General features: G+C 41.7%; 1 protein-coding gene across 1 annotated transcript in view; it reads right to left on the minus strand.

The window, feature by feature from the left end:
- Window positions 1–205: 205 nt before the first annotated feature.
- The window catches only part of MTFR1L (mitochondrial fission regulator 1 like), a 44,601-nt gene continuing 21,746 nt past the window's right edge, over window positions 206–23,060 (minus strand). Inside the window, exons 2-6 of the mRNA XM_068268952.1 lie at window positions 15,649–15,753; window positions 13,343–13,452; window positions 11,961–12,166; window positions 9,554–9,857; window positions 206–4,290 (exon numbers count right to left, since the gene is read on the minus strand). Of these exons, the coding sequence (XP_068125053.1) occupies window positions 4,179–4,290; window positions 9,554–9,857; window positions 11,961–12,166; window positions 13,343–13,452; window positions 15,649–15,753 (837 nt within the window). The 3' untranslated portion in view covers window positions 206–4,178. The remainder of the gene's footprint in view (window positions 4,291–9,553; window positions 9,858–11,960; window positions 12,167–13,342; window positions 13,453–15,648; window positions 15,754–23,060) is intronic.

Here is a 23,060-nt window from a genome sequence, read left to right on the forward strand (position 1 = left end):
AGGAAATGACTGCTAGTAGATAAGGAAGCCCAGGCCCCCTTCACACCACCTGACACACCAAATGTATTTTTACAAAATACTGAGGGTGATGCAGATAGTGGTTAGGTAGGGCTGGTGTTCCCAGGACCTCTTTATGTAATGACTCTGCCTGTAGAATAAGCCTGCACACTCCCTCCCCCCCCCCCCCCACGCATTACCACCCCCATCCCCGGCATCCACCCGGTCCTTGGAAAAATTGCCTGATGCTGAAGCGGTCCTTGGGTCAAAAAAGGTTGGGGACCACTGCTTTAGGTAATACTGGAGGCAAACCTCAGGAAACAAATACATACATTAGGTAAACAAAAAACTAGGGTTTACATATGAGCTGTGTTAATATGGGAAAAGCAAACCTCAAATGTGCTATATCTTTGCATGACAGTGCATATGAAGGAGATAGCATTTCAAGAAAGTCAGCTCCACAGTCATACAAGGAGAAAGTCTAGGAGCACCTGGCAGTCTTGGGGAAAATCAGTCTCCAGCAGCACTAAATTCTGCACTCCTGAGAAAATGTAGCAATTATGAACACTGAACCTGTTTTGTAACAAAAGCTCCACTTTTCAGACCTATACAATGTGGCAATCAATTCAGTATCTGTAACAATACAAATTTGCCACAACAAAACTATCTACAAAGTACAAATAGTTTATGATCATATAGTAGAGACACACTGTTGCCTCCTGGCTGAGCAGTGTGTACCGCTTTATGGGAAGGTGAGAGCACATGTAACTGTTGGAATCAGGCAAAGTAACATGTCCTGGCGGATCGCTGAAGAGGTCAAAGGACACCACAATGTCAAGACCAAAAAGATCAAGAATAACTGTTTCAGCCCAAAAATTCTAAAGTGTGTACAGTACGTAACATTTAAAGCTCATGGCAGAAAAAAGAAACAAACTGACACCTTGCAACTTGCTGCCTAAAATGAGGAGCCAGGAAATATTAAAGGAAAAAACACACAGTTACCCAAGTGCATTTTGTCAACCAACCAGGCAGGATTCACACCTGTCTGTTTTCATGTGTGTTTTTTGCATAGGAAACCTATGGTAATAAATAAGTTAGGTTGCACTTAAAGCAAATTTGAAGCGATAAAAAAAAAAAAAAGTCTGCTATTTACCTACGGGGAGGTAAGGCTTTGGATCCTATAGAGCCCTCCCAGGCCTCTCACAGTGTCCTCCTTCCAGTGCTGTTCCCTGTTCAAATTTGCAACCTTCAGGAGTACTTGGAAGGCTTCAGAAGCAATCGTGTCCCCAAGTGCTTCATAAGACAAGCTGCTTCATACTGCACATGAGTACATGCTCATGCATGCGCGGTATGGAGCCGCCCATATTTGGAAGCATTCAGGGATACAAGTGCTTCAGAAGACAAGCTGCTTCATACTGCAAATGAGTACATGCTCACGCATGCGCAGTATGGAGCCGCCCATCTTTGGAAACATTTATGGATACAAGTGCTTCAGAAGCCTCCCGACGATCCCTGAAGGCATATTCCACCTGGAACGAGGACACCCAGAGGGGACAGGGCAGGCTCTATAGGATTAAAATCCTTCCCTCTCCATATATAAAGGCTTTTTTTTTTTTTTTTTTATTTAATTTTACTTTACATTTACTTTAAATACAGTTTGCGCATACAAAGAAAAGCTGAGATGGTGCAGTAAAAACACACACACACACACACACACACACACACACACACTTTTTAGCTTTATCCAATACAGGACATTACCTGCTGTAGAAAGAGAGGCACAACACTGGCTGAATGTTCAAGCAAGCTGTGTGAAGCATGTAAGCAAGCACCACTACATGTTGCCAGTCCAAACCTTTCATTAGATGTCTGATGAAAGGTTTCAACCCATCATATGTACTATGTTAGTTGCACGCTTAAAGATCAATCAGCCAGTGGTGTTCCTTCCACATCAGTGAACTCCCAGTTGTATGCTTGTACACTTTCTCCTTACTCAGTTTATTATAAAGGCTTGTTGTTAAGGCTATATTCCTAATGCTCTGTCATCACATGTACATATTAGACACAAACACTGCAGCCAAAACATTGAAACCACCTGCCTAATGTTGTGCACGTCCCTCTTGAATGTGCAAAATCAAAGGTTTTTTTTTTTTCTTTTTTTGCGGGGTGCGCTGCAATCACATTTATGTTCACCTTCTCTGAACACAATTTTTTGTTTTTTGAAATGTGTTTTTTATGCGATTTTATAATTTGTGGCAAAAGATTGTAAATACAGGTTTTTAGCATAGGGAAAGTAGATGCTTGCGGTCAGTTTCACGCAAAGCAGACAAAAAAAAACAAAAACCCACAAACAAAAACAATTGCAGAATCTTGTAGAAGCCAAAGAAAGACATTGCAAGTGTGATGCTCTGTGATCAACGGTACTGGCAAAACACTGGCGATTAGTGTGCGCACAGCCTAAGCCAGACGTTTTTCAGCAGATCCCACAGTTTGGCTTGGTTTACACTGGCAAATGATACGCTTTGACTGATCAGTTGTTCTGTGCCCTCTCTTTCAGTTGCTGAGCATTTCCATCTGTGTTTCTATGTACTGGGTCCACAAATGCTGTAGGCAGCGCCTTGTGAAAAAACTTTCAGTTGTAATGCATAGATGAAAAATGACCCATGGGGGAACATTTCTTCTCATGCTCTGCAGTTGTCCGAGTCATTATAGCTGACAGTCACTGATTCAGTGTAAACCAGCCCTTACACAGTTAATTGGGCCACTTTATTCTATTGCTCAGAGGTTTAGTAGAAAAGGTTCAAATGAGTAGCTAAAGGAAGATCATTATGGCTCTTCCACACAGAATCCATTGCATTGCAACAGACAATATCACAGCAACACGATGCAACGATATTCCTATGGGGATTTACACATAAAGTACGGTGTGGTGCGTTTTGACGTATTAACATACAGCATGATGCATGTAAACTGGGTAACACTTTAGGCATACTTTCATTGAACTGCATGCCTCACTGTATGGTCGCACTGCAGTGGCAATGCGCTGTGCATCATTTCGGCTACCTTGAGGTTTGATCACAACACAACTGGCTCCGTGTGTAAGGGCCCTTGATGTGGCTAATGCAGCTGGTTTCAATTGCTCTGAACTTGGCCTGCACACCCACAACTGCACCTGACTTGTGAATCAAGATTCAGACTGCAATGCAGACATTATCACTGAGATGCTAGTTTTTTTAAGGTTAATGAAATCAGCAAAAAAATATGTCAGATTGGAACTGGGCTTATCAAATGCAGATGCTGACAAAACAGACTGACCATATTCCAAGATGCATTCAATTTGCAACAAAAAGCATTTCACTGATCATACTCCAGTGCATTGTATACATCATATGCAGACCTCCCAACAGTCTGGTATTTACAACATGAAGTTGCCTTTCAGTCTCTAGGGAGGATCAGGATTTTATTCCTCCGGTATCCAATACACAGAAACATTTTGCGTTTTACGCAGAGCTTAAAGTTCAGCCTGATCCGTCCCTCAACTCAGTCTTCTGTATCCTCTGTAAGGTTGGCCAGTCGGAGTTTACTGCGTAGCCCAGCCATGCGCGCATCCACTGTCACACTCTGGTGGCTGGGAGTGTTCTGTGCCTGCACAGTACTACTACACAGGCGCAGAACGCTCCCAGACAATGGCACGCAACAACTGAGCGCACACAGTCGCACTGCGCATGCGCCGACTGGTGGAGGATCCAGAAGCGGCGAGGGAACGAGCCGACCGAAGGGGGCTGGAGGAAGCCACAGGCATGTATACATTTTTGTCTATCATCTCATCTCATGTACACTTTAAAGGCTTCAACTGAAAGCAGTGTAACAATCCAAGACCTGACATTCTGCATGTAAAATTGTATTTACAATATTTTCACAGCACAAGATCCATTCATCCATTTTAATTCAACTGGTTTGAAATATATAATATTGTATCCTCTGGTTTCCAGTGGCAACCTAAATAAAAGCCTCTTTGACTGTATAGCAGTAACTCAGCTGATCCAATTAAAATTATTCCCTCACACGTATAAAGAAGTGACACTTGTGCACTATTCAAACGAAATATTATATGACCCTTTGTCTTTTTCATATCAAAATAAGTGACCTTTACTGAATTTTACTACATGGAAAAAGTTAGTTCAATTAAATGTTCTTTCATCTTGATCACAAAGTGCAAACTTTTGCTTTAACACCTCTGAAATGAGATTGATAGGATCTTCTTCTTTGTGCAAACACTGGTTTCTACTGGACCTGGAAAAATATGGATAAATCAGCAAATATATTATATGATATATTATATATAATATTAATCTAATAAACGCAAACATAACTCTGAACACAAAGCCATTTAAAGAGACACTGAAGCGAAAAAAGATAAATAATGAATTGGTTGTGTACTATGAATAATTACTAGAAGATTAGCAGCAAAGAAAATATTCTCATTTTTATTTTCAGGTATATAGTGTTTTTCTAACATTGCATCATTCTCTAATATGTGCAGATTACACAACACTCAGCATTCAAAATGATTTTCAGAGCAGTCTGTGAACTAATGACCTCTCCTCTGGCAGAGAAAAAGTAAAAAATGAACTAACAGTTGAGATAATAAAAGTCAGAAAACAGCCCTCTCCACGACTTTGAAAGTCGTAGAGCTTAATGGCTTTTTTGTATAGAGATAACAACTGGAGTTTCTTAATTCTTCCTGTACTGGAAACAATTAGACTGATATCTTAATGTTTTATTTCTTAGCTGTACTACACATACAAATCATATCATCATAATTTTTTTTCACTTCAGTGTCTCTTTAATAAGGGCCAGATCACAGTTGTCACGCTGTCACGTCACGGGCATGTTACGCAAAGGTCTTCCCTCAGGACCAGGAACAAGAGGATCCTGTCCCACTTTTTATGGGACTACCTTTCACATGCATTTGCTTTTAAAGCCCATCACAAGATAAAAAGACTTTCTTTCACTGATGGTTATGTGACCATCCTACCACTATGACCAATGGGTGAAGGTCAAGGCCAATGGGCTTGAGGAGGATTGGGGGCAGATAGGCAGGCTCCTAGGGAATCTAAGAATGAATCCATCAGTGAAATGGAACCAAGACACTTAAGTCATGCAACTGCTATTTTCAATGCAAAAATTAAGGCATTTTTTTACTTAGGAAGCTTTAGTCTAGCATGCAGCTGTTCGAACTATTTTGGAATTTAAAGAGCCACCTGGCACATTGGATGGAGATAAATCCAGGTATGCTCTCCACATTCATTAAAAAGTCATCAGTCTTTGTATTCAAGTTATTGATATGATGCAGAAATAGCTCAAGTTCGCAGCACACTGTGATGAGGTAAAATCCAGATCCAAGAAGATAGGTATGGCAGCAGATGCGTTTCACATATTATCAATAGAATGTATTTTAAACCACCAGCAAGCAAGAAAATACTCAAAATTATTTTGATAGCATTTTTTTCACCTATATTTTTGGCATTTTTACAATTGCAGAGTGCTGAAAAGTTATTCTAAAAATACGTTGAAAAGTATCCCCTAGGAGAAAGCTCAGGAGAAAAGCTAATTGCATACCTAGTCATAAAATGCATTTTAAACCACTAGCAAGCAAGAAAATGCTCAAAATAATTTTGATAATACTTTTTACCAACTTTTAGGTACATTTCCAACTGTAAAATGCTGAAAAGAATATGAAAATTATCTCCTAGGAGATAACTCAGGAGAAAAATTATTTGCATATGGGCCATTGTGTCTCAAATGCATCAGCTGTCTTCTTGGATGTAACAATAAAATGTATCTGTATTTTACCCTCGTTACTGTGTGCTGAAGGGCTTTTGTGCTGTTCCTGTGTCGTCGTCCTGTGGAAGGATTGCCAGGCACCACTGATGTATGAGGGGGTTGTAATAGTCTGCCTGCCTTTCATATTAAATGAATGGCTGTAGGGCACGCTCCCACTACAATTCTGGTTTGTGGCTTCCTGCTGATATCCAAAAGATGCATTAGATTCCCAAAAGGAAGCCGCAAACCGAAAGTACAGCGAGAAAGCACCCAATGGCCAGGAAACCATAATTTCATTATCCTGGATGCAGCAATGGTAACTGTTGGGTGCATATGCATAAACTGTATTATACAGCACTCATATCTACCCATGGTGCTGGGTCCATCAAAACACAGGCAAAGATTGGGTGTTTGCTTAAGGCCCTGTTCAGACTATGCACATTTGCAGAACGCATAGAGATGCAAAGAAAACTGAAGTTGAAAAACGTTTTTCTTGCGTTCGAATGCGTTTTCTATTGCGTTTTTCACACAGGAAACAGAAAAGAATTATGGGAAAAGCAGAGGAAAACGTACGCAAACGTAATACTACGAGTTTTTGATACACGTCCATAGACTATCATTGTGTACGTTTCTGTGCGTACCGCACAGAACTGCATGCAGCAATGCGGACGAGAAACGTATGCGTCTCATACGCATACATGTGAACCAGCCCATTGAAAAACATTACTAGCACTTTCTATGCGGAAACTCGGCCCGTATGCGTTCTCTAAAAACTGCTAAAACGCTCATAGTCTGAACGAGGCCTAAGTCAATTAAATGGTTGGCATAGTCTTGGCTTCAGAAACAGAGTATCCCTACTAAGTATCTGTTTAGACCAAAGGGATATAACAACAGGGTAAGTGCCTTTTAATTTCTAAAACCCTCTTAGAGGACAAGTTCTTCATTTTGCTCACAAAAAGATGTTGATCAGGCCTGCTATTCTCATTTCCAGCTTGCTTTAGTTACATGCATACTGATTTTTACAGTAAGAAGTAAGGTATTCATTCAATTACAACCATAAAACGGTACTGGATCACACTGGGAATCAAACTTATTAACCTATTAGAAAACATTTTTTTTCTTTCAATGCAGTTCCAGTTTGCTTGGATCATTTATTGTTCTTCAAAATTAGCAAATTAACCCCAGTCAGAAGGAGGGTAATACAGTCACCAAGCTCAGCAGTTTCAGTATGGCAACACTATGGAGATCTGAACATGTCTAATTCTACAGACCGACAAAAGACAATGAAATGGCTTGGCTAGTGGGTCTACCTTAATTTGTAGAGGAGTAGTCGCTTATCTGAAACAAGCCTGTTATACCCCAGTCATCGCACAAAGCACCAGAGACCTTGCTTCCATAACTTGAATTAAATGACTTAAAAGGGTACCTGAATTGTCAGTACCTGAATTGTCATGTGACATGAGGAGATAAACATGTATGTACAGCGCCAAGCACACACATTGCTAAACTGTGTTCCTTTCTCAATGTAAGGGTTACAATTCTAGGGCTCTGACAGTTTCTCTACAGTCAACTTCAGTCAGAAGGTAGCAACTCCCACTGATAACTAATTACAGATAAAATTCTTGCATGGAAGAGTGACAATTCTTAAAGCACACCTGAAGTGAGAGGGATTGGAGGCTGACCTGTTTATAGTCTTTAAAGCAATGCACACTGCCTGACTGTCCTGCTGATCCTCTGCTGCTAAATACTTTTAGCTATATACTTCACAAGATCCGAACTGTCTAAAATCTTCTTTATTTATAGCTCTTTAAAACCGGGCAAACATTAAAAGCTTTGAAAACAGCATGTGCCGGGTTTGTATGATGACGAACACTGTGGTTCTTTGTCAAATCATCACAGGAACATACTGCAGGGTGATTTGAGTTATCAGTGGGAGTTTTAGACAGTGCAGATCTTGTGAAGTACAGTATATGGATATTTCCCTGTGACTCCAGGGGTGATCCCAGCACGTCAATTCGCTGTTGGTGCAGTTGCATCTGGTGAATGGAGTACATTTAACCACATGCCTTGAACAAGCATGCAGATCAGGTGTTAATGACTAAAGTCTGACTAGATTAGCAGCATGCTTGTTTCAGGTTTGGGATCCAGATACTTCTGCAGCCTAAAGGTGCGTAAACACATGCGACTATAGTCGTTTGTAACGATCGTTCCCCGATCTTTACCAACGACGATCGTTACAAAAACCGAACCACCGACTATTACGGCAAACGACGAACGAGCCAAATCGCTACAAAAGAAAGTTCTGTCTCGGCGGATTTTAACCAACGACGATCGTTTGCAAAAGTAGTACATTGTTGGAAACGGTCGTTCGTACCAGGCTTGACATGCGCATTTCACTATTTCTCCGTGAAACTTCTCATTTTTATGCGCAGGCGCAATAGTTGCTTTACGTGATGTAACGTTCGTTCTAACGATCAGATCGTTACACACCTTTTAAAACTAACTTTACGTAGGTCGTTCTTTCATCAATTAAAAGTTCGATCGTTGTCGCATGTGTGTACGTAGCATAAGAGATCAGCAGGACTGCCAGGTAACGAATTGCTTAACCCTCTAGCAGCCACATTTTTTTTCTGCCCCTTCCCTGGGTCTCCACTAGCCTGGCAGCCAATGCAAAGTGGATGCACGGAGTGGTTTCATGTTTACCTCCAGTAGAAAAAGGGGTTCCGCTACACCAGAGGTCGGGTAAAAAAAGGTCGGCTTTTATTATTATTCCATCAGTGCATACAAAAGCTATGATTAAGGAGCCGTGAGCTCCGATACGCGTGAGCTTTTTATCTTTTGTATGCACTGATGGAATAATAATAAAAGCCGACCTTTTTTCACCCGACCTCTGGTGTAGCGGAACCCCTTTTTCTACTGCATGTTCTCACGAGTTCTATGGATTCCTGGCTCCCTTTGGTATGAGTGTGTGTGGTTGTAGTGGGCCCAATCCTGTTCCATTCATATTTACCTGTTCCGGACAGTGGATCAACTATCTTCTCCCTCACTGAGCAACTGCTGTAATGCTGACATCTCCTGCTGGTTCCCAATCACAGGTCATACCCACCCAGAGGATGGTGTCATCACTGCACAGTGGTGGAAGAGTCCGTCTTCCAAAGCAGATGTTTTAGCCTACCAAATTAGATTATCCCATCCGATGCAACATATCCCTTCCCCCCCCCCCCCCCAAAAAAAAAAAACCCACACACACTCATATATTCTATCCTGGTGGTTGGGCTATCCCACAACCTGAACCCTCCCCAAAAAGACAGAGCATTATTGTTGGACACCTCTGATGAGAGAAAGACAAGAGCTCCCTGAACTAATCCTGCAACCTCATTTCAAGAATTCAGGTCAGGGCCTGTACACACTGCTGCGCTTGAGCTGCATTGTTAAAAGTGCATGCGATTTTTAAATCGCAAAGCCTTCATGAAAATAGAAAAATCAGCATCGCACCAGTGTGTACAGGTCTTCGCGATTTTCATGATTTTTAAAAAGACCTTGCGATTAAATAGTGCATACGATTTTAAAAGCGCAGCGCAAATGCAGCAGTGTGTACAGGCCCTTACTCTACAAAATGTTTGGTCCAATATTGACAAGTTGCAGATTTTATGCATCCTGCGGATTACCAGACTCAATGCAAGACTAACCGATTCCCTAATAAGGAAATGGCCAAAAAAAAAAAAATTACCAATCTCTGCTTGCTTTCATTTTATGAATATCCTTCAAGATTCCCATCATGTCTGCAAAACTGTTGGACTTTGAAAGACAGACAGAGTCTTCGTCATCAGATACATTAGCCTCTATTTGCCGCTGGTGAGTAAAGGAAGACTCCATTATGGAAGAAGTGGAATATTCTGACACATCCAGCTCATCCTCTTCAGTAATGTCACTAATTACAAACGATGTGGTGGATTGGAAAGTGGGAGCAAAGTCTGCAAAAGACGTATTTATATCTACGTTTCCTGGCAAAGATTCTGTTGAACATGAAGTTCCTGTAAGACAAAGAAGAGAAAGAAATAACATGCAGATAGGAGGAACTTTTGGTAGCCACTGTAACTTGTTACTTACCAATAAATGACAACTCTTGTGTGATGAATATGGAGACTGCTGAGACTGCTATTGTCCTGTAGTGCTGCCAGAAATCTGCTGCTTTTACCAGAATGGGTAGCCTTAATACCCCAGTCAATGTCTATATTTATTATCTTTTAAGCAATACCATTTGCCTGGCAGTCCTGCTTTTCCTCTGCCTCCAAAACTGTTAGCCCGATGCTACGTACACACATGCGACAACGATCGTTCGTTGTCAACGACGAACGATCTTTTAATTGACGAAAGAACGACCGAAGTAAAGTTAGTTGTAAAAAGTGTGTAACGATCACATCGTTAGAACGAACGTTACACCACGTAAAAGCACTTATTGCGCCTGCGCATAAAATTGTAAAGTTCCTTGGAGAAAAAGTGAAATGCGCATGTCCAGCCTGGTACGAACGATCGTTTCCAACGATGTACCACTTTTGCTAACGATCGTCGGTGGTAAAAATCCGCCAAGACAGAACTTTGTTTTGTAGCGATTTGACTCGTTCGTCGTTTGCCTTAATAGTCGTTGGTTCGTTTTTTGTAACGATCGTCGTTGGTAAAGATCGGGGAACGATCGTTACAAACGACTATAGTCGCATGTGTGTACGCACCTCTAGACCCTGATCAAGCATGCAGCAGATCAGGTGTTTGACATTGTCAGATCTGTCAAGATCAGCTGCATGCTTGTTTCTGGTGCGATTCAGACACTACTTCGGCCAAGCAGACCAGTAGGGCTGCCAGGCAACTGGAATTATTTAAAAGGAAATACATTTGGAAGTCTTCATATTCTTCTCACTACAGTTGTCCTTTAAGCAAGTAATATTCCCACAAAAACATGTGCAAACATATACAAATAAGAAGTACATTTTTCCAGAGTAAAATGAGCCATAAATTACTTTTCTCCTACATTGCTGTCACTTACAATAGGCAGTATAAATCTGACAGTAGCCACAGGTTTTGGACTAGTCCATCTCTTCATAGTGGAGTTTCAGCAAGGCTTTTATTCTTTATAAAGATATTCCCTAAAAAGGATTTAAACAATGATGCTGGCCAGCTTCCCTGCTCGCTACACAGTTTTTTGGCAGTTGGACAGAGCAACTGCCATTCACTGAGGCCTGGAACCCACTGAAATCCGCAAACGCAAAACGCAACCGCTAGCGTTTTGCATGAGCGGTTTGCAAGCGGATTCATGCGAGTTTTCGGTCGCGGTTTGCAACAGTGTATTTTTTTCCTCAGCGGTTGTGTAGCGTTTTGCGTTTCGCGTTTTTATCCTGATTGGTCCTGTGAATTATTTTTAATTTTGTTACAGTGTGCTGAACCGCAAAACGCTAGCAAAACCGCTCAGTTTAGGTTTTGCTGAGCGTTTCTGCTAGCGTTTCAATACTTTACATTGAAGCGCTAACGCTCCCAAAATGCTGCAGGTCCTGCGTTTGCGTTTCTGGGAAACGCAAACGCTCCTGTGGAAGTTGCCCCATCCATTAACATCAGCTGAGCGTTTTGGCAAAACGCTAGCGTATCGCAGCGCTGCCAAAATGCTCAAAAAACGCTCTTGTGGGTCCCAGCCCTAAGTGCTTTTTAAAATAAATAAATCCCTGGGAATCCCCTATGAAGAGATGGACTAGTCCAAAACCTGTCGCTTCTGTCAGATTTCTACTTCCTACTGTAAGTGACAGAAACATAGGAGAAAAGTAATTTATGGCTCATTTTACTCTGGAAAAAAAACGTACTTCTTATTTGTATGTGTTTGCACTTTACTTGCTTAAAGGACAACTGTAGTGAGAAGAATATGGAGGCTGCCAAATGTAATTCCTTTTAAAAAATACCAGTTGCCTGGCAGCCCTGCTAGGAGAAGAGTAATTTATGGCTCATTTTACTCTGAAAAAAACGTACTCCTTATTTGCATGTTTCCACATATTTTACATTTTTCGCCATAGCCCCCCCCCCCCCCTTAATAAACATTCTGATATGTGTATAAAGCTACATTTCTAAGTCAAATGATCACACCAACCATACAATACCTGTGTTTCCAGCAACTATTTTAGCAATCTGACTTCTTAGGACGCTTAGCTCGTCTTGCAGGTCTGTAGATTTGTTTGACATGCCTGGCTTCTTCAAAGAAAACATTTTCTCCTCTTTTAGTTTAAGATTGGGGACTGATGAATTCCGTTGCATAACCAAAAGTGGGCTTGGCCTCCATTTGTGTTTTAATGGCCTAGCGTCACTCCTAAAACAAAGAGTTCAAAACAGGTATGCACCAGGTAATCATCATACATCAAGACCATTTTATACAAAATGATTCCAATCTGCACATGACAGCAGCCTGTGTAATGAGAACTGGCAGTAGCTGGCTGTCTGTTCTATTGGTTGCAATTTTTTTCTGAGAGATACAGCCTGTGACAATGCAAAACAAACAGTAGCAGCCACAACCACAGAGGGTGGGAAACAACAGGTGCAACAGTGAGGGAGTAAATGGCCATTGCTTTATAAGACACTTTTACCTGTTCTCTATCAAAACAGAAGGGGTGGGGCTGCAAGGTTTTTCTTACCAGCTTGAATACAGTCAGTGAAGCAAGAAGTTAAATCCTGTCTATAAACAAAAAGCCTGTCCATATACACGACTTAAAGCCACATACCCACCACATCCTCTTGCTTTCTTAAACTGAAGTTGGACAAAATTGACACATTCATCTTTTTCACTTTTTAAGTCTACTTCCATTTTTGCAGTAATTACAACTGATCTCACACCACAGCGGTGTAGTGGATAGTACTCTTGTTCTGCAGCACTTGGTCCCCAGTCTGAATCTGGGCCAGGACACCATTTGCATGGAGTTTGTATGCTCCCCAGGCACTCCAGTTTCCTCACACATCCCCAAAACATAGATAGATAAAAATTAGCTTCCTAAAAATTGGTCAGACTGTGGTGGACATATGACCATGGTAGGGATTAGATTGTGAGCCCCTCTTAGTGACAGCTGGAAAAAAACACCATATACTCTATGATGCACTGTGGAAGATAAAATACCAAATAAGTAACTAAAAATAATTCCTACTTCTCTAGTTTTTTACATACAGGTAATATTTAAATTTTGTAAAAGCATTCAACTGAAGAATAACTATTAGCTCTTCTCCTTCCTGAATCAACAGGAAGGAAGGACTCCTGTCCCTCAACATATCTGCACTACAATACAGAGTGTGCCTCTGCCCCTACTTAAATCTGTTTGTAAAGTGAAGCCTAAAATCTATCTATCTCCTTAGCTATTAAATAAGGTATGCAAATTTTGCCATCTCCATCATTGTTTCATCTCAGCCCACTACCATACCAACCTACAGTCTGCAAAGCCTAGATTATAATACTGATATGGATTAACAAACATACATGCAATTGACTAGGGAAAAATACCTGACTCTTGCATAGGTTTCATCCTCATCTGAGGCAATCCACTTAATATCAGCTAATGTGGGTACCATTGGTGCATCACCGAAATATAGATCAGAAGTACTTGGAAGAGCCTAGAGAAAGGCAAAAGTTACAGATGAGATTAATATAAAATGCTGCAGAAAGACCATCATACTTTAGCAGATTGCATTGAATGTTGTAAATCAGGAATTCCCATTGTGTAGATCGCAAATGACTCTTCCTTTTCACAAACGGATCATCAGGGGGCTCTGTATGGCGGATATTGTGGTGAGACCCCTCCCAGTGTGATGTCAGGACCATGGTTCTGACATCACACTGTGGGAGCCTTGTTGCATTGTGGGAAATAGCCGTTTACAGCTTTTTCCAACTGCCAAAAAAGCAAGCAGCATCTCCTTCCACTGACATCACCTGCCAGCAGTAAAAAATGTTACCTTGTGATAAATGTCAGACTGTAAATCAGGGAGAGAAAAGATTTTACAATGGGCAAACACTAACTAAATCATTTATACATAATTATTGTAAAAATGAAGCACTTTTTTATTACATTATTTTCACTGGAGTTCCTATTTAATTTTAGATCACAACTCAGATGAGGACTGATCTGCCTTTATTAGCCACCAGCTTTGTGCTACTCTATGTAGTAAGAAACCATCAAAAGCATATTTCTGCTGACCACAGGCCCATGTACCCCTCGGGTATGTTTTAATCAAATCTAGTGACAAAACTGAATAGGGTATGATGGTCTTTAGAACACACATTAGCTCTGGCAGAAGATGCAACAAGCGTTTCCCCCACTTTTGCAAGAGTCAGTAATGCTGAAATAAAAGAATGTAGCTCTGTTTACCAGCAGCCCCACAAGGACACATGAGATCAGCAAAGCATTTCAAGGGCAACACAACATACACACATGAATGTATCTGTTCACTGATAAAGAATGCTGCCAAGGCTATATAAGATATTAATAACATTCATTTTCTGATTTAAAAGACCCACACATATTCCATTAGCAAAGTTTATATATAAATTTTCCATATTAATCATGTGCAAATCTACCCGAACATGAACTCGAACTCCAGAAAAGTTTATCTTAAAGGGATACTGTCGTAAGAGGAATATGGAGGCTGCCATATGTATTCCCTTTTAAAGAATACCAGTCTAGTCATCCTGCTGATCTGTTTGCAGTAGTGCCTGGATTACACATAAAAATGAAACAAGCATGTGGCAAATATGGCCAGACTTATCAGAGCACCTGATTGTCATACTTATTCTGAGACTGTGGCTAAAAGTATTAGCGACAGAGGCTCAGCAGGACCACCAAGAAATTGGCATAGTTTTAAAGGGGAAAAAAGGGAACCTTTCACCTGCCTCACACTACAGGGTTAGTTTGACGTGAACTTTCTACTATCACATTAAAAAAAAATATGAAATGCAATAAAAAAATATTTTTCCATTGCAATAAGCAGCCAGATATCAATTTCCAAAACCAGCTATTAGCACAAACTGCAGTTCATTTTCTAGCCTAGAAGCTGTACTGTACAGACAGTCCAGGTATTTCCTTCTCCTGCATGAGTAATAGGCTGCCATATTTCTTTTGAGACCTCTTTTACAGTTGCATTGTAAACCTGTGTTACCATTTTACCACAGGGTAATGTAACGACAATGCAAGGCAATGGGGCCTAGCACACTAACTCCAATCCACCGCCGAGCCGCTGCAAAGTCAACAGCGCATTACCGGCCTATGTTCGCAGCAGCAGAAGTAATGATATTCACTGGGCGACGCATACATTTAATAAAATGTTGGCGGCGGTGCAGCATTCGCAGAACAATGGGGAAACCCGGGAATCCCAGTGAAGTACTTCCTGCACAGCACAGTACATTGCTGGATGAGGGGCGTGCAACGCTATGTATATGACCCTGTCCGCGCACTCTGCCGCAGAGTCATACGATAGTGGTTTTGTGTGTTGTGCTTTGCTGGGGCATCGCATACCCACATTTCAAGTGTAAGCAATATAAGTTGTCTGGCTGTCCTGCTAATCTTCTGCCTCTAATACTTGCAGCCTTAGACCCTGAACAAACATGCAGCAGATCAGATGTTTGACATTGTCAAATCTGACTGGATAATCTGCATCCTTGTTTCTGGTGCAGCCAATTAGATCAGCGGGCTGCCAGGTTACTGACCTCAGCTTAAAAGGATATAGCATAAGTTGAAGTGTCTGTGCTAATACAAATTACTGTAGATGCAACATTCGGTGTGAAAAAATAGATTTCGAGGGAAGATCTATACTTACCTCAAAGCAAGCTCTGGGACAGGGCTTCAAAGGCAGATGTGACCCAATTTTCCTTATCAGACTCCGAGAGGAACCGCACGGCTTGTTCTCCCACACTGGAATGGTCTGAAATGCATAATGAAAAGGCACATATGAAGAACATAATATTGATCGATACACTCAAATGTTATTCTGTAATTTTCCTCACAAACAATTCTAAAAAACATATACCAGTGTCCACAAACACATTGTTGCACTGTCCATACAACTGAAAGGTTACTTATCTCTGAATTGGTACGGATTGTGTTATTCTAACAAACTGTCTATAGCATCACTCTGGATGGAAAACCGCATACATGATGTCAGGCACAAAAGGGCTTTAAGCATTACATATGAACTGTGTAACATGCATGTACCACAATATGAATAGTGTGAACGAGGCCCTTGAAGCCAAAATAAACCACAATTGAACTAGGCACATTTAAAGGACCACTATCGTAAAAAAATGTAAAATGCATTTAAACACATACAAATAAAATTAGAAGTACATTTCTCCCAGAGTAAAATTAACAATAAACTACCTTTCTCCTATGTTGCTGTCACTTACAGCAGGTAGTAGAAATCTGACAGAACTGACAGGTTTTAGACTAGCCTATCTCCATAGGGGGTTCTCAGTATGGCCTTTATTCTTTATAAAGACACTCTGAAAAAGACAGGGCTGTGGAGTCGGAGTAATTTTGGGTGCCTGGAGTCGGAGTCGGGAAAAAATGCACCGACTCCTAATGAATTTGTAACTGTAATTAAAATAGAAAATATGATAAAATGTTCTATTTCTCAGATAATAGTCATTAAAAATAATGTATATATACAGTAATAGCTGTGCTCAGTCCACAAAAATGAAATAAACCAATCAAAATTAGTTACTTGTGCTGCTTCAATACAGCAGTCCCCGTATTTTTAAAGTCAGGTATATACATCTGATTGTGACTGTATATATGATGTGTACACAGGAATCGGTACTTATCCGTTAGCCGGGCGTATCCTCTAGGTTGCGACAAAACTCCACCAGAGTTACAGCTTTCCCAACTATCCATGTCGGCCTGGAGGGGGAATAGTAATTAGCGCCACCTGCCGGATGTGCCCGGCTAACGGATAAGTACCCAGGAATCTCATACAGGGAGTGCAGAATTATTAGGCAAATGAGTATTTTGACCACATCATCCTCTTTATGCATGTTGTCTTACTCCAAGCTGTATAGGCTCGAAAGCCTACTACCAATTAAGCATATTAGGTGATGTACATCTTTGTAATGAGAAGGGGTGTGGTCTAATGACAACACCCTATATCAGGTGTGCATAATTATTAGGCAACTTCCTTTCCTTTGGCAAAATGGGTCAAAAGAAGGACTTGACAGGCTCAGAAAAGTCAAACATAGTGAGATATCTTGCAAAGGGATGCAGCACTCTTAAAATTGCAAAGCTTCTGAAGCGTGATCATCGAACAATCAAGCGTTTCATTCAAAATAGTCAACAGGGTCGCAAGAAGCGTGTGGAAAAACCAAGGCGCAAAATAACTGCCCATGAACTGAGAAAAGTCAAGCGTGCAGCTGCCATGATGCCGCTTGCCACCAGTTTGGCCATATTTCAGAGCTGCAACATCACTGGAGTGCCCAAAAGCACAAGGTGTGCAATACTCAAAGACATGGCCAAGGTAAGAAAGGCTGAAAGACGACCACCACTGAACAAGACACACAAGCTGAAATGTCAAGACTGGGCCAAGAAATATCTCAAGACTGATTTTTCTAAGGTTTTATGGACTGATGAAATGAGAGTGAGTCTTGATGGGCCAGATGGATGGGCCTGTGGCTGGATTGGTAAAGGGCAGAGAGCTCCAGTTCGACTCAGATGACAGCAAGGTGGAGGTGGAGTACAGGTTTGGGCTGGTATCATCAAAGATGAGCTTGTGGGGCCTTTTCAGGTTGAGGATGGAGTCAAGCTCAACTCCCAGTCCTACTGCCAGTTTCTGGAAGACACTTTCAAGCAGTGGTACAGGAAGAAGTCTGCATCCTTCAAGAAAAACATGACTTTCATGCAGGACAATGCTCCATCACACGCGTCCAAGTACTCCACAACGTGGCTGGCAAGAAAGGGTATAAAAGAAGAAAAACTAATGACATGGCCTCCTTGTTCACCTGATCTGAACCCCATTGAGAACCTGTGGTCCATCATAAAATGTGAGATTTACAAGGAGGGAAAACAGTACACCTCTCTGAACAGTGTCTGGGAGGCTGTGGTTGCTGCTGCACGCAATGTTGATGGTGAACAGATCAAAACACTGACAGAATCCATGGATGGCAGGCTTTTGAGTGTCCTTGCAAAGAAAGGTGGCTATATTGGTCACTGATTTGTTTTTGTTTTGTTTTTGATTGTCAGAAATGTATATTTGTGAATGTTGAGATGTTATATTGGTTTCACTGGTAAAAATAAATAATTGAAATGGATATAGATTTGTTTTTTGTTAAGTTGCCTAATAATTATGCAGAGTAATAGTCACCTGCACACACAGATATCCTCCTAAAATAGCTAAAACTAAAAACAAACTAAAAACTACTTTCAAAAATATTCAGCTTTGATATTAGTTTTTTGGGTTCATTGAGAACATGGTTGTTCAATAATAAATTTATTCCTCAAAAATACCACTTGCCTAATAATTCTGCACTCCCTGTATATACTAAATAACATCTATGCTGTAAGAATAAAGCCTGATGTGTAGCCGTGTCACTAATAGAGATGGTCAATGAGATGGAAATAATTCTGCGCCGATGCTTGTTTATGCAAATGTATGCACTCCCTTAGCTCATGAAATCAAATAATTTGATAGGTTGTTAAATTTGGTTTGGTGACTACGAATTAACCACTTGAGGACCGTGGGCTTTACCCCCCTTAAGGACCAGGCACTTTTTTTCCATTCAGACCACTGCAGCTTTCACGGTTTATTGCTCGCTCATACAACCTACCACCTAAATGAATTTTGGCTCCTTTTCTTGTCACTAATAAAGCTTTCTTTTGGTGCTATTTGATTGCTGCTGCGATTTTTACTTTTTATTATATTCATCAAAAAAGACATGAATTTTGTCAAAAAAATGTTTAACTTTCTGTGCTGACATTTTTCAAATAAAGTAAAATTTCTGTATACATGCAGCGCGAAAAATGTGGACAAACATGTTTTTGATTAAAAAAAAAACCCATTCAGCCTATATTTATTGGTTTGGGTAAAAGTTATAGCGTTTACAAACTATGGTGCAAAAAGTGAATTTTCCCATTTTCCAGCATCTCTGCCTTTTCTGACCACCTGACATGTTTCATGAGGGGCTAGAATTCCAGGATAGTATAAATACCCCCCAAATGACCCCATTTTGGAAAGAAGACATCCCAAAGTATTCACGGAGAGGCATAGTGAGTTCATAGAAGATATTATTTTTTGTCACAAGTAAGCGGAAAATGACACCTTGTGACAAAAAAAAAAAAAAAAAGTTTCCATTTCTTCTAACTTGCGACAAAAAAAAAAAATGATATCAGCCACGGACTCACTATGCTCCTCTCTGAATACCTTTAAGTGTCTACTTTCCAAAATGGGGTCATTTGTGGGGTCTGTTTACTGTCCTGACATTTTGGGGGGTGCTAAATTGTAAGCACCCCTGTAAAGCCTAAAGGTGCTCATTGGACTTTGGGCCCCTTAGCGCAGTTAGGCTGCAAAAAAGTGCCACACGTGGTATTGCCGTACTCAGGAGAAGTAGTATAATGTGTTTTGGGGTGTATTTTTACACATACCCATGCTGGGTGGGAGAAATCTCTCTGTAAATGGACAATTGTGTGTAAAAAAAAAAAAAAAAAAAAAAAAAAAAATCAGAGAGATTTCTCCCACTCAGCATGGGTATGTGTAAAAATACACCCCAAAACACATTATACTACTTCTCCTGAGTACGGTGATACCACATGTGTGGTACTTTTTTGCACACTAACTGCGCTAAGGGGCCCAAAGTCCAATGAGTACCTTTAGGATTTCACAGGTCATTTTTGTTTCAAGACTACTCCTCTAGGTTTAGGGCCCCTAAAATGCCAGGGCAGTATAGAAACCCCACTAATGACCCCATTTTAGAAAGAAGACACCCCAAGGTATTCCGTTAGGAGTATGGCGAGTTCATAGAAGATTTTATTTTTTTTGTCACAAGTTAGCGGAAATTGATTTTAATTGTTTTTTTTCACAAAGTGTCATTTTCCGCTAACTTGTGACAAAAAATAAAATCTTCTATGAACTCACCATACTCCTAACGGAATACCTTGGGGTGTCTTCTTTCAAAAATGGGGTCATTAGTGGTGTTCCTATACTGCCTTGGCATTTTAGGGGCCCTAAACTGTGAGGAGTAGTCTTGAAACAAAAATGACCTGTGAAATCCTAAAAGGTACTCATTGGACTTTGGGCCCCTTAGCGTACTTAGGGTGTAAAAAAGTGCCACACATCAATTGTTTGATTTTTTTTTTTTTTTTTACACACAATTGTCCATTTACAGAGAGTTTTCTCCCACCCAGCATGGGTATGTGTAAAAATACACCCCAAAACACATTATACTACTTTTCCTGAGTACGGCGGTACCACGTGTGACACTTTTTTGCAGCCTAGGTGCGCTAAGGGGCCCAACGTCCTATTCACAGGTCATTTTGAGGCATTTGTTTTCTAGACTACTCCTCACGGTTTAGGGCCCCTAAAATGCCAGGGCAGTATAGGAACCCCACAAGTGACCCCATTTTAGAAAGAAGACACCCCAAGGTATTCCGTTAGGTGTATGGCGAGTTCATAGAAATTTTATTTTTTGTCACAAGTTAGTGAAAAATGACACTTTGTGAAAAAAAAAAAACAATAAAAATCAATTTCCGCTAACTTTTGACAAAAAATAAAATCTTCTATGAACTCGTCATACACCTAACAGAATACATTGGGGTGTCTTTTCTAAAATGGGGTCACTTTGTGAGGTTCCTATACCGCCCTGGCATTTTACGGGCCCAAAACCGTGAGTAGTCTGGAAACCAAATGTCTCAAAATGACTGTTCAGGGGTATAAGCATCTGCAAATTTTGATGACAGGTGGTCTATGAGGGGGCGAATTTTGTGGAACCGGTCATAAGCAGGGTGGCCTTTTAGATGACAGGTTGTATTGGGCCTGATCTGATGGATAGGAGTGCTAGGGGGGTGACAGGAGGTGACTGATGGGTGTCTCAGGGGGTGGTTAGAGGGGAAAAAAGATGCACTGGGGAGGTGATCGGAAGAAGATCTGAGGGTTTGGCCGAGTGATCAGGAGCCCACACAGGGCAAATTAGGGCCTGATCTGATGGGTAGGTGTGCTAGGGAGTGACAGGAGGTGATTGATGGGTGTCTCAAGGTGTGATTGGAGGGGGGAATAGATGCAAGCAATGCACTGGCGAGGTGATCAGGGCTGGGGTCTGAGGGCGTTCTGAGGGTGTGGGCGGGTGATTGAGTGCCCTAGGGGCAGATAGGGGTCTAATCTGATAGGTAGCAGTGACAGGGGGTGATTGATGGGTAATTAGTGGGTGTTTAGGGTAGAGAACAGATGTAAACAGGTGATCAGGGGAATAGATGCATACAGTACACAGGGGGGGGGGGGGGGGGGGGTCTGTGGAGAATCTGAGGGGTGGGGGGGGGGGTGATCAGGAGGAGGCAGGGGGATAAAAAAAATAGCGTTGACAGGTAGTGACAGGGAGTGATTGATGGGTGATTAGGGGGGTGATTGGGTGCAAACAGGGGTCTGGGGGGTGGGCAGGGGGGGGGCTGAGGGGTGCTGTGGGCAATCTGGGGCAGGGGGGGGGGGGTAAAATCAGTGTGCTTGGGTGCGACATAGGGTGGCCGCAGCCTGCCCTGGTGGTCCCTCGGACATTGGGACCACCAGGGCAGGAGGCAGCCTGTATAATACACTTTGTAAACATTACAAAGTGTATTATACACTTTGTATGCGGCGATCCGGGTGCTAGTAAGCCGCCGGCGCTTCCGACCGGCCAGCGGGTTACAGCGCGAGGTGGGCGGAGCCAGTCCCGGCGGCCGATCGCGTCACGAATGACGCGATCGCGCCGCCCATGCCCCTACAAGGACCGCCGCCATTTGTCAATACAGCGGTCCTTGCGGGGTCCACTTCCCGGCCGCCAATTGTCTATACGGCGGTCGGGAAGTGGTTAAAGGGTACCTGAGAAGGATGAAAATAAAAGTTTTATACATACCTGGCTTCCTCCAGCCCCCTTCAGACCAATCAGTCCCTCGCTGTCCACCATCTGAATCTTCTGCTATGAGTCCTGGTAATTCAGCCAGTCAGCGCAGTCCAGGAACATGCCGCTCCCATAACCAGGAACATTCTGCACCTGCGCAATAGTGCTGCACAGGTGTAGTACGCTCCCGGCGGCGGAGGGGTGTGTGCATGCGCACTATGCCAGACTGGCTCAAGTACCTGGTATCATAACAGAAGATCCAGATGGAGGAGGACAGCGAGGGACTGATTAGCCTGAAGGGGGCTGGAGGAAGCCCCAGGTATGTATAAAATTTTTTTTAATTTCATCTGTCTCAGGTTTACTTTGTTACACAGTAGTACTATACTCTACATATGCACTCCCCAAAGAGCTGCAGGGAATCCACTGAGAATGTTGTGCACATTGAACACACAGGTGTTGTCTGTCACCCATAAACCTTGTTCAGATTGTGCATGAAGAATGTGTAATAGAGGAAGAATCTCCTCATTCTCCTGCAGAGTACCTGCACATCACTCTTACATGTACCCACAGTTACATTGCCTAGGGCCTGATCCATGTTCAGATTGTGCATGAAGAATGTGTAATAAAGAACCTCCTTCTTCCCCTGCAGAGTACCTGCACATCACTCTTACATGTACCCACAGTTACATTGCCTAGGGCCTGATAGATGTTCTTTGTTCCGGTTTGTACCTTTTACAAGTACTCTTACCAAGGACTAGTTTTAGTCTAAAGGGAATAAATATAGTAGTCTACATATCCTTCTCACTTCAGTTGTCTTGTAAAATTCCTAAGCGTTGGCAGTTAAGAGACGAATTTCACGTTACATACTTTTAATCAACAAAATTGTAATATGCAAATTATAGGAGTCTGAGTCGGTGGAATCCTAAACTGAGGAGTCGGAGTGGGTGGATTTTTGGACCGACTCCACAGCCCTGGAAAAAGATTTATACAAAGATGCTTGCCAGCCTCCCTGCTCACTGTACCCATTTTTTTTTGGGCAGTTGGGCGGAGCAACTGCCATTCACTAAGTGCTTTTGAAGATAACAAAAACCCTGAGAACCCCCCCATGAGGAGATAGGCTAGTACAAAATCTGTCGGTTCTGTCAGATTTCTATTACCTATT

This window comes from Hyperolius riggenbachi, chromosome 2 (assembly GCF_040937935.1).
Source record: "Hyperolius riggenbachi isolate aHypRig1 chromosome 2, aHypRig1.pri, whole genome shotgun sequence".
NCBI classification, from domain to species: Eukaryota; Metazoa; Chordata; class Amphibia; order Anura; family Hyperoliidae; genus Hyperolius; species Hyperolius riggenbachi.